The sequence below is a fragment of the Panicum hallii genome, chromosome 1 (assembly GCF_002211085.1).
Source record: "Panicum hallii strain FIL2 chromosome 1, PHallii_v3.1, whole genome shotgun sequence".
NCBI lineage: Eukaryota > Viridiplantae > Streptophyta > Magnoliopsida > Poales > Poaceae > Panicum > Panicum hallii.
This window is the reverse complement of record NC_038042.1, coordinates 44,753,705-44,766,820: the sequence shown is the minus strand read 5'-3', so window position 1 is coordinate 44,766,820 and position 13,116 is coordinate 44,753,705. Positions and strand designations below refer to the sequence as shown.

The 13,116-nt window shown below is 41.4% G+C and overlaps 1 protein-coding gene across 1 annotated transcript; it reads left to right on the top strand.

The window, feature by feature from the left end:
* The first annotated feature begins 1,503 nt into the window (after positions 1-1,503).
* LOC112881174 (GSH-induced LITAF domain protein) lies at positions 1,504-12,455 on the top strand. The gene is made up of 3 exons (XM_025945867.1): positions 1,504-4,516; positions 11,872-11,998; positions 12,090-12,455. Exons 1-3 carry the CDS (start codon positions 4,266-4,268, stop codon positions 12,171-12,173), a joined length of 462 nt encoding a protein of 153 aa, XP_025801652.1. The 5' UTR covers positions 1,504-4,265; the 3' UTR covers positions 12,174-12,455.
* Positions 12,456-13,116: the final 661 nt, after the last annotated feature.

The window sequence follows — 13,116 nt, the reverse complement described above, 5'->3', positions numbered from 1 at the left end:
TAGGACATGTGATGACATGACGGGAAAGGGGAGAGAATTTTTTTTTAAGAATAAAGAGGAGAGAATTTTATCTGCTGCGTGCTGGCTCTGCTTAGCCGGCTGGCCAAGTTTTCTCGGGACATCCTCAAATGGACTCCAGCTTTTTGTTTGAGTTTTAGGGCTTGCAGCAAGCCCGCTGCACATGGTAGTCGTACATATGCGTGTCAATCTACTCAGGACAAATTTTTTGCAGGGTGCATACCAGAATATATAGCAGGTATATACCTCATTATCATGTGTTTTTTTTGGGTGGCCTACCTAATTTGATGGCTTTGCACAGTAGTATCATAAATGGTTGCGTTTGGATATAACTAAGCACAATGTATGGCTGTCTCAAATGCTCATCCGTCTTTTCTTCTTCTTTTTTTTTTCTAAACCCATCAATCTATACATCAGGATATATAGGATGTGGGTATGAGTATGCCAGAGAAAATAAAACTTTCAACTCTACAATTCTTAATATGCTCACACACATATATTAGGATTTTCTGCTACTGTCACAATTGCTTACATTTGTTTGGGTTATTTGTACTTTAAAAGTTTGCCGAGAAATGTTCATATATAAACTAACTAGCAGGATGGCCGGCTACAATTGTTGGGTTTCAGCTAACATAGTGATAAATAATTAATATTTATCTTTTTTCTCTAAGAAGTTTTCTTATTTTAATCATAGTGGTGAGGTACATGTGCAGGTTCTTTTGAGTTGTTCTTCTCTTGTTATCTTTCTAAACAATTGCATTAATGTACCATCTTCTTTCTTGCGTCTTGAGCAATCTAACTTTGTTGTCGATGATCAAGGTCTCGGTGCATATATGATCCATGAACATCGTAGAACAAGAGCTTATTTGGAACGAAGGAATCGAAAACATAGGAAAGGAGGAAAAACAAAGGAATAGGATGGAAGAGTAGTAGTAAAACAGAGGGTAAGAAAAATATAGTAATAGACATAAATAGATGTTTGGAACGTAGGAATTTTTACCACATGAATCATAAAATATGTAACTGATAAAATTGTATGAGTGTTTAATAATAAATTGATTAACATCACTTTGAACCTTGCTGCATCAAACACACGAGATCTTGTTCAACGTCACACAACTCAACCGTTCCCTGATTCATTATCTTTTTATTTTTTTTAGCAGTTACCTTGTCCTTATCCCTTCCCTATTCTCATCCAGGATATCCCCATCTCCTACCTCTCTCTCTCTTTCTCGCATTTTTTCCTCTCTCTCCTCTCACCAAAAGCCATGCAGAGCGATGCCTTGAGGACATGAGCTCGGGGCAGCGAGGAGCCAAGCTGCTGGGGCTCCTCCAGAGGGCAGCGCCAGCGCGAGCTATGGGAGGCCAAGGCACCCGGACTCCATTGGAAGGCCGTTGGTGGAAGCTATGCGCCGGCGCCGGCGTCAATGGTTTGATTTGGTTGCTCATGGAGGTTCCCGAGCGCACAGGCACGCTCTGCTCTCTCTTCCCCTCTCTCCACGCGAGTGCTTGCCTCAGCCATCAACGAAAAGCTTTGGCTCGCAGTGGATGTTTTTATTCCTGTGTTTTGTGGAGGAATCGAAAACTTTCCTCTGGAACAGGAAGTTCCATTCCTCCATTCCAAACGCCTCATGACGTCAGCAAAATACAGGAAGATGAATCCTGTGAAATTCCTTTGAAAAAACTCCATTCCAAACAGGCCCTAATAAACCTATGCTCTTTTATATTCTCCTACACTTTTTTAAGCATACTTAGCTCTATCCCTGGAACATTTTGAACTAGACCGATTTTATATTCTCCCACTATTTTTTCTTTATTATATTTAATCCGGCTTTTGTGAATTTTTTAAGTTATGCTCCCGGTGTTATTCTCAGCAATTGCACCTATGAACCATCTTTTTTTTCCGCACCTTGAGCAAGTCAGTTTTATCCATAGTCATTACAATCTCGATGCATGCTAGTTCGTAGTTCGTCGACATCGTGAACTAATTCTAATGAGTTAATTTAGATTGTTAGATCTTTGTAAAATTTAATGGTAATTTTTTTTATTTTTAGATTAACGTGGGAATCTATAGCCTCTCAGTGAACATGGTGACGTGTTTTAACACTCTTTTGTTAGCTGTAAGCCAACATGGTGACTGATTTTAACACTCTGTTGTTAGTTGTAATTGATTTGGAACTTCAATTGACTGCTAATTTTCTTATATTTTTAATTTTAAATTTAGCTATTTACTAATAGTAACTTTTTTAATCAAGCGTTAATTTTCTTATTTCTATGATCCCTTAGCTATTTACTAATCGTATTTGACATCTTTTTTATTTTTCTAATTTTGAATTTATCTATTTACTAATCATTCTCGGCACTCTTCATGTACTTATTTTTTAGTTTTTTAATTTCGAAATTAGTTATTATTAAGCATATTTGATAGGGATTTTTCGGATTAATTTAGTCCATTATATCTTCATAAAATTTAATAATGTATATTATTCTTTTTTAGATTAATATTAAAATTTCTAAACTCTCTTGATGATTTTTTAACACTCGTTTATTAATATAATAGATATTGGTGGTATAATAACATGGTTTGCGCCCTGAGTGCAGTCTTGCCTCGTGCAAATGACTTTTGGGAAAACTATACTTCGATCCTTCGAGGCAGATGAAGGGACGTCGCTACGGCAAAATGGTAGGAGTTGAACCGAAGAAGTAATTAATTTGGATAGGTGGCACGTGTGTGCGAGATAATGACACCAAGGAGCTAGATAGGGATTTCAAAGTGTCGCTCTAGGATCATCTGCCTGGCCATTTTTCAAGCCTTTAGAGAGTATCTTCCATGAAAAATACACACAAAATGTCATGAAAAATACACACATTTATGTCAAGGAGATATTCCTAATTGTCAAATTAAAGTAAATTTGCCGATAAAGATCCATCATAGATAAATTATTTTTCCATGTGTTGTATTACAAACTGTGACGGAAAATATTTTTTTTCATGGTACTAGGGAAACATGATCGACAAACAAGATGTCCCATACGAACATCATGTGTACTAGTGTTAGAAAATAGGATAGGACCGATAACTATTATTATTAATAATGATTAGAGTTTATCAAATTAATGGCTGCGTATTTTTTTAAGAATTTTCAGGATATACTCCGCATGTCTTGTAATATTAACATTGAGGTTGTTAAAGAAATTTCTAGTAGTAATATAGTCTACAAAGTCTATCTCCATGACGGTTCAAGGTCCTTGCATTGGAGCCCGCATAGGTACAATAGACCCATACGCCAATATACATTTGTTTTGCTGCCACCTCATGTGTTGACATGGTTACTATCGAGCTGAAGAACTTCATGGTAAGCGTAGAATATTTCTGTAGAAGAACAAACCGAAACTGCTCAAGAAAGCAGGATAAATAAAACCATGTCTCGTTTTTGTTTCTTTTTTGTTATTTAGATCTAGAAATGAATTTTGATAATCATGTATTAACAAAAATGCAGGGGGCTCATAATATTGTGGTGTATATTGAGCATTGGTTTTTGGATAGTAGTATATTAAGCATTGTGGAAGTACATATAAGGCTCTGTTTCACAGAGCTCCCAGAGCTTCTAAATTCAATCTAGAAGAAATTCTGTCAAACAGTTTTTTCTAAGAGAAATGATTCTATACTAATTCTGTAGGATAATTCTCTGAAATGAACTAAGGAACTGGGAGTTGGAAAAAGTAACTTCTCATAATTCATTTCTCACACTGAATCTATTTTTTATAAAATTAATCGTAGAGAATCGCAGAGAGTCACTTTCAGCTGCTGAATCACTTAATGAATTAGTTCCCATAGAGAATTAGAATTAGGTGGAGCTCTACCAAACTGATCCTAAGTTTTCTGTTATTGTGTAATAAAAGTTTGATATAGGCATAGCCAACGCCCTAATAAAATGAGATAAGAATATATATCTCCGCAAGTAGAGCCAATCTTTTAAAGAGCTTATTGCAAGAAAAATAAATTTCTGGAAGAGCTCTAATCCAAGAAAAATGAAGTTCTAGAAGAGTCTTAGTTCAAGAATAACAGTAATGATTTTCTAGAAGATGAGTCGAAGACAATTTCAACGGAGCACGCCTTAATATAGGTCGGCGTTCAGTTCAACGCGGCTGACAGACGACGACGATTCAACCGTTCGCCAAACGGTCCAAACCCACCAAGCCCACCACCAATCCAGACCCGCGCACCAACAACCACCGGTGGCGACCATGGCGACCAAGGACCCCGCGGTCACCGGCGGCGAGCCCGCCATCGGCATCCCGTACCACCCCGCGGCGTCGGCCCAGGGGCAATACTACTACGCGCCGCCGCCGAACCCCTACGCGGCGGGGATGCCGCCGCCCAACGCGATCTACGCCGGCGCGCCCAAGGGGGTGCCGCTGCAGCAGACCATGTTCCGCGACACGCCCGCGCCCTTCCACTGCCAGGCCTGCGGCGAAGCCGCCGTCTCTACCGTCCGGTGAGCCCGTAGTTCTCCCCCATCCTTCTCTTAGCCCCCAACCCCACCCCTATATGGTCACATGTTATTGTCCGGGTTTCGTAAGAAATGATTCGATCTCCATGGTTTTTAGTACAGTTACAGTGGGGAGAGAGACGCCCTTCGTAGCTGGTAGGAGCTGTGAGATGTCATAGGACTGAATTTGTGGGGAAGCCTTGAATACGAGAATGCTCAAGTTATAGAAGATGAGATGTTAATTACCTGGAACTTTAATTTATCCAATCAGGACAAGCTTTTAGCGTTGTTTTCTTGTCGTCATTAAGAATCTTGTTCTTCTTAGTGCCTCTGCATGCTTAGTTTGGTTGGGAAAGAGATGGTAGTTCATTGCTGTGTTGTCTCTATTCCGCTTTACTGTGATTCATGGGAATTGGTACTAATTGTTCCCTACAAATTTAAGAATGGTACTAAATTGTGAAGGTGAGATGGTGAAGAGAGAACCTCTCAGCTTCCTATGGTACCATGTGGCTCTCGCCTTAAACCAACCAAGCTGGATTAGCTTGAGTGGCACAGGCAGTGGCGGAGGACGCAAAAAAATCAAGGTGTTGCCGAGATAACAGCTTAAAAAATGCATGCCGTAATTTAAATATTTTTCACAACAAGCAAATATAAAATGAGACTGAAATGAGAGCGAAAAAATACCTTAACAAGAGGTCATCGTGATGACGCGATCATGTTAAATAATATCCAAATATCAATTACAATATAGCAATTAAAAATCTGCAAAAAAGATAAAAATGAGTTAATAATGATATATTTAAGTGAAGAATGTTTAAAAAGAGGAATAAAATATACCTCTAGTTGCGCTTAGGTCTAGGAGACCTAGGCAATTGCATTTGCCTATTTTTCTTATTTTGAAATGCCTTTTTTATTTGTTGAAGATCAAGTCCTTTGAATATTTCTCTTTCAATGTAGCACAACATCAAGTCATTTAGCCAACCATCGGTCATCTTATTGCGCAATTCTGTCTTAATAATCTTCATAGCCGAGAAGGCTCTTTCAACTGTTGCGGTTGCCACTGGTAATAACAATGCCAACTCAATAAGCCGATACACCAATGGAAACACAATATGTCTCTCTAGATGAACCATTGTCTTTGCTAGGCTCGCAAGGTCATAACAAGCTTTGAACTCTTCAACTCTTCGCACATGAATAATGAAAGTTTTTAGTTGATCTTTTATAGTCTTACAGTCATCAAAAGAAAAGTCTTCATAATAGATATTCGCAATCCGAGCAAGCTTATCCACATCAAACTTAGAGAATGAATTTCTTGGGTCAAGACAAGAAAAACCCACAAGCAACTCCGAGGATAGCTCATTAAAGCGATGATCCAACTCAGTGATAATAGAATCTATAGCAGTATAGAAAGTATCAACACGATAATAATGCTCTTGAGTGATATTGTTTCTCCCACCTTTTCTTGACCGACCATATCGTGGTAAAGCATCACTCATATTTGGTATTGGGATATCATTTGCAAGGCAAAATACTTTAGTTTCTTCAAACAATGGCTCCCAACCTTCACTTCTCAAATTAAGCAAACGTGTTCTCACATCAACAACCAAAGACATAGCTTGAACAACATTTTGATCCTTCCTTTGCAAGAGAAGAGAGAGCTCATTTGTGATGCGGAGAATTTGCAACATCATCTTCATGTTAAATACAAAGCTGAAACACTCCATTTTTTCCACCAAGCCTCCTGCACCCGATGGATTGCGCTCATCCTGATGCACAATTTCTAAAACTTCAATTACTGAATCCCACATAGACTCAATACGAAGTAAAGTCTTGTAATGAGATCCCCATCTTGTATCTCCTTGTCTTGCCAATGATGTTTCTTGTTGTTTACCTCTTCCTGATGAAATTTCTCCACTATCCAACTTAGACAAGAGAGTTAAGCGATGCTTATGAAGAAGTAAATCCTTTCTTTTGCAAGAAGCACTAGTGCTTTTCACAATCAATGTCACATAGTTGAAGAAATCCTCAAGAGATGAGCAACATTTTGAGACAGCAACAACTACCAATTGCAACTGATGAGCAAAGCAATGTATATAGAAAGCAAATGGGTTCTCATCACGAATCAATTTCTGAAGACCATTAAACTCTCCTCTCATATTAGAAGCACCATCATACCCCTGCCCTCGAAGCCTTGCAACAACTAATCCATGATCACTTAACATCTCAACCAATGCTCTCTTCAATGATTCTGATGTTGTGTCCTTGACATGCTTGATACCCAAAAATCTTTCTATTACTTCTCCTTTTTTGTTGACAAATCTCACAACTATAGCCATTTGTTCCTTGACCGATATATCACGGGATTCATCAACAAGAACAGAGAATAGACAGTCCCCCATTTCTTCCTTTATTGCCTTTGTGACTGCCTCTGCACAACAGTTTGCAAGTTCTTTTTGAATTGTTCCAGAAGTCATTTTGGCATTTTTCGGACACAACTCATCAAAAGCTTGTCTGACCTCCTCATTCCTTTGTTTGTACCAATCAAGAAATTCTAAAAAATTTCCCTTATTCAAAGAAGTAGCAGACTCGTCATGTCCCCGAAATGGCTCACCTTGCAATGCTAGATAACTTACAATACTTAAGGAAGCTTCCAATCGAGTCTCATATTTAACCAATGCATCTCTAGTATAACTTGAAACCTTATGTCCTATACTTGACCTTTGGTTAGCAAAATCATGAAATGCTGTTGTTGCAACATTGTGTATGCTATTAGGCCCACCAACATGTTTGGAAAATGCCAAGGAAGCATTCCTCCACTGTGAGAAGCCAAGTTTTGTGAATGCATCATAACAAAACTTATCATCCATTCGATCATGTTTAAAAAGGTAGCAATAGAAGCAATAAGCCTTATTCTTCTGCAAACTATATTCCAACCAACTATGTTGCCTAAACCAATGTTTTTGAAAGCTCCTTTTATCATTTGATTTGGGAAAATTATGACCAATTGGTTGAGTCGGACCTTTAACTATGAAAGCCCTTCTAACTTCATCTCTAATATTAGAAACAAAGCGATCAATTGGAATACGAAGACCCGGATCAGAAATAATGTGGTCCGGGTTGAACTCAATTATACCTTCCACTTCTTGACCATTAACTTCTTCACTATTGTTTTCTTGAACATGTGCATTTTCTTCCTCAATATCCTCTTGAACATGTGCATCGTCTTCCGCTTCACCGTTGTCATCTTGAACATCCGGATGAGCAATGTTTTCTGCTTCCACTTCTACTTCAGGTTCATGATGAAGATAAACTCCACTAGCATGAGTGCTACTCTGTCCACGAGTAAAATATCTATAGATCCCTGAAATTAAACATGGTCACTGGTCAGCTGAAATGCCGAATGTTCAAGATATACCTATAAATTAATAGTAATAGACATTGCTAGAGGCCTAGAGTCTAGACACTGGACAATGAGTAAAAATATACCGTTTTGGTTAATTTTTTTCTTCCCCTTGCTATTTCCAACCATGGTTAGGAACTTAGGATGGCGGCGGGGCGCTGGCACTCAGCAAGACGGCAAGTCGGCAAGGACGGCGGCCGGAGCGGCGCCAATCTGCACATACACGGATATTAGTACATGAAAAGTAGATTGGTTAGCAAAGACGTGGGATTGGAGTACTGACTAGTTGCTGAGTTTCCTGACTAGTTTGCTACTTTAGTACTTTGCTAGTTGCTTCCTGGTTCCTGCCAGAGCTTAGACGAGCACATGCTCTTGCACTGCACGCCCTTGCTGAGACCTGAGAGAGTGAGAGTTGAGCAAATGAGCAATCACAACCTGGCAGGCTGGCACCCAAGTATGAAGTACCCAACCACAGAAGTACAGAACCACTACATTGAGCAATCACGAGTTCACGACCTGGCTCTGTCCTGGCACAGTGGCACCCAACCCAAGTACCCAATCACGACCTGGCGCAGAAGCCAGAAGGCAGAGCCGCAGTCCGCAGAGCCGCAGAGCTGCGGGCGGCGTGCGGCCGTGCGGGGCGCCGGGGCCCGGGGCTGCGGGCGGCCGGCGGCGCCGGGGCTGCGGGCGGGCGGGGGCGGCGGCGCCGGGGCTGCGGCTGCGGGCGGCGGCGCCGGGGCTGCGGGCGGCGGCCGGGCGGCGTGCGGGGGCGGTGCGCCGGGGCTGCGGGCGGCGGCCGGGTGGGGAGCAGTCGAGCAGACAGCAGAGCACGGTGCCCGGTGGGGAGCAGAGCACTAGGGTTAAAAATTTTTTTTCTAATTGGGCTGGGCCGGCCGAGGTATTGCCCGGGCAATACCGGGCAATACCGGGCCCTCCGCCACTGGGCACAGGAGAATGGCCTTCTTCCATATGATATACCAGAAGACACCGTGATTACCATTAGGATGTCTTCCTATAGGATGCCTCCAATTGCACTAGGATGCCCATTACATGTCAGCCAATACCATATCATGTGTTGTACGCTAATGAAACGACACAATACTTTGCTTAGTTGGACCATTCAAACCTATGAATAAGAAGGCCCGTTAACTGCTACAGATGGCGACAAACATCCAGATCCAGATCATCTAGTTACTCTCACACCTAAGGTCCCCTTGCTATGATCAAGTGGCTCCTTTGCTTTGCTTGATGGTCCCTGACCTCTATAAACAAGCTAATAATAATCTGTTTCTATGAACTTTGTTTAGCATTTTGGTTTAGCGGCTTTTCGACAGATATGGAATAGCCACAGGAGTACCCAATAAATATGGTCCCACCAACAGACTTCTTGAATTTATATCAACGTCATACCGCACAAGTCCCAAGTGGATTAAGTTGGAGTACCTCAAGAGGAACTAGATAAGAGCCTACTTCCCTAAAAAATTGCACCAAAAATGAGGAGATTTGCTATGTGCCAGCCAGAACTGGAGGGCTTGCTGGAACATAAAAGTGAGGAGACCATACCTTGTTACATTGGACCAGCTAAACCTATGAATGAGAGGCCTGCTCCCCTGACCATTTCAGACCACGATAAACATCCGTATCATCTTAGTTCTCTCACCCTCACACCCCCTTGCTAAAATGAAGTGGATCCTTCTTTGCTTTGCTTGATGGTCCATGACCTGTATTGAAAAGCCAAAGAATAATCTGTTACTTTGGACCATACTGGTTGACACGGGTTCTGTTTGGCATTCTGCTTTAGTGGCTTTACCACATGTATGGAACAGCCACAGGAGTAAACCAGGGACTAAAGGTGCCATCAATGGACTTCTCGACTTCCTATTGACATCATATCTCTAGCCATAAATAAAAGATGGAGTTCAGTACCTCAAAGGGCCTTTCTCCATCTACTGGAAGATTCTTTGCCATATTGATCTTTCCCTAAAGACTCCCCAATTGCACCAGGAGGCTCACAATGTGTCAGGCATAGCTGAATCATATGAATGGAACATATCAGAGCTTGTGCTGAAGCTAAATGTTAGGACAGCATACTTTGCCCCCGGCTTGTGTCCCCTCGCTACTATATAAGGCCACTGAACTCATTATGCACGCATGATATTGCCCTAAGCTTATTAGCCAGTACATGACATGACTATTGGTAGTAGGAGCATTGTCTGGTATAGGTTCTGTATTTGGAACATAATCTTTATCCATGTGAATAGCATATTCGGTAGATCCTTAACTGATTTTCTGGGTTCCAAGGTTCTGCAACACTCGACTATCTACTCCTCACAACCCTTAGGTTCAGTTGCTATCAAGTGGAACCTTCTTTGGTTCATGCTTAATGGTTCCCCCATCTGTGTACAAGATGAAGGATAACCTATTATGTATTAGCATTCGCAGGAACTCCGATTGAAAAGATGAGGCTTCAATTATGGATTCTATGTTTATACATGCAAAGATTTACTGGTCCTTTTTCTTATCAGAAATAAATGGCATTATGATGATATATAATTATTTGAGTGGAAAATACTGATGAGATTGTGATAGATCCATAGTTTCGGTAAATATAAATAAAATAACACTAATCTTTATGTGTAGTTTGAGTAGATGAAAGTAGAGTTTGGTGGCTTGCAAAACCTCAAAAGTCAATAGGTAGATAGGAAATTTTGATTATTTGTGTGGCGTGCCATCTTACTTGGAAATTTTGACACCTTCCATTATATTAATCATCACTTAGGAAATCATGAGCTGCCGTTAATTGTCACCATCATAGTGTTTATTTTATGATAGTTCTTAGGTTGTGAAAATAGCTTAGTCCCAGTGAGTTATATATCATGCATGCGCGCACAATGTTCTGAAATGTCTACCCAAACTAGAGCAAAGCTCAAGCTTTAGCTTTACTCTTTTATTACCTTTTCCTTTTAAATAACTTGCTGATCTCTTGGTCACTATGTTGAGCACTCCTGAGCTTATATCCTTGAGTTCACCATTGGACCTGAGCATAGTTTATTTTTGAGCTATTATGCTGGCATCCTATGACCTCTGGAGTAGCATTAGACCCAAAGATCTGTATGGGGATTCCAGTTGTCTTCGCTATTTTCTGCAGCATGGGTATATCTTCAGGAACATGAAGTGTTAGTTGGAATTGCGGTAATTTAGCAATATACTTGAATTGAGCATTGTACTGTTAGAACCGTTTTTGTTGATGTTTGCTGGTAACCTCAACTCCGGAACACCTGCTTGGCTTTGCTAGTTAATGGTGACATGTCTGACAATCATTGTCATGGGGAGCTGTGGTGACTAGGACACAAGACTTGCATTTTTCTGTTATTGTAAAACGATTTGAGTAACATCTGTTCATGGTCTCTGCTATTGCTATTCGCATTGCTTGGTGTCAATTACCTTTACTTTGAATGGTCATGAGGATCTGTTGAGGGGGCATTGAGGATCATTTGGTAGTTTGTTAGTCAACTTTCCAACCATCATGTGGTAGTTCTGCAATGTTCAATTGAGTTTCTCTATTGTACTGTATATTTCAGTGGATGAGAATATTCTGGAGAATACTTTTAGTTTTATGTGGAGGCTTTAAGTTTTAGTGCACGATCATATCCAGGATAGGTGATGCTGGCATTAAGTTTTTTTAAGATTTGGCTAGTATTTCTTGCTGTGATCTTCTTTTGCTCAGATGTTGAATGGATTTGATACACCCTTGGCTAAATCTGAACCTGTATGTCGGTGCATCTGTTTTTTGTGGCAAGCAGTTTTTGCACTAGGCATTTTGATTTTCTACACTGCTCCTTGGGTCCAGAAGGACATACATAATGCGTGATGAATCAATAATTGATGTGGCTTCACATCTGAAGTGGAGTTGAAAATCACATCTGAAGTGGAGTTGAAAATTGAGTGTTCCTTTGAACAGGTCGAAGCCGAGCCTTGCATCTGTCGTGGCTTGCATGATGCCCTTCATGATGGGGGTCTGCTTCCTGTGCCCTTCGATGGACTGCCTCTGGCACAAGTACCATTACTGCCCCAGCTGCGGCGAAAAGGTTCTGCTTTCTCCCTACTCACCGAGCTCTGTTCTCTCGAGACAATTTTGCCCCCCAAGGTTTTTCACCCATCTTGTGCTGAACTCTGCAGGTGGGCGAGTTCAGGAAGTCCGACCCGTGCCTCGTGGTCGATGCGACCCGGTGGTCCGAGCGAAGCTTCGCCGTGCCTGCGTAGTGCATACACCACTTGCTATAATAGTGCCATTACCTTCAAATGATAGAATGCGTTGCCGTTGTTCTTGTGTAGCCTGTATATAAAAAGATGCTTGTTGCATGCTGTATTTCCTGTGCCTGACCTGCCGTTACCCTCTAGTGTATACTACGTTTAGAACTGAATGTTTCGTTTTTTTATTGGAATAAACATGTTACTCTTACAAGTGCATGACTGAAGCTACACATGTAATATGGGATTTGTCGACAATGAGAGAAGATAGGATGGCCACAGATTTTGCAGGACTACACTGCAGTCACTTGGCTGACCGTGAAACAACAGTTTGACCGTGAGGTTTTCCGCAAGATTGTTTTCGCATGGGATGTGGACAGGCGATGGGCCTGGGGCGTCCCAGCCTGCTGTGGCCATGGGTCGGATGGGCTCTGCAATCTGCACGGTGTGCCGCTGACAGTAGCGCTGTATCCACTGTCAGCGTGTAGGGCTGCAACGTGGGGTGCTAACAAGAAGTCTATCTAATGGTTGCCCTCTACTAGCCTACAGTACTCTAGATGATAGCCGCCATGCCTAGGAGGGATGGTCTTGGTCTCTCTAGGGTTTGGGGTCCAAACAGGGCGGCCAAGCTGCTTTGGCTGAGTGAGCCAATTATTGGTTTTTGGTGCGCCAATGCGTCATTACGGACGGAAGGCTTCCAATCAAACAAGCCGTGCGAACTGCCGAATGCTCCCTCCATTTCCAGTGGTTCGTCGGCCGTCGCAGTTGACTTCGACTAACCAGACGTTGGCAAGGGAACTTATTCCTATTTCTTATAGAAAAATGATCTGTGGCATGGAAATGAAGCTGTTCGGTGAGCAATAATAGTGTAGTTTATTAATACTCTTATATATTTTTCATACATGTTTGCATATATAAAATGCTAAAGGTATATACATGTTAAAGTAATAAAAGT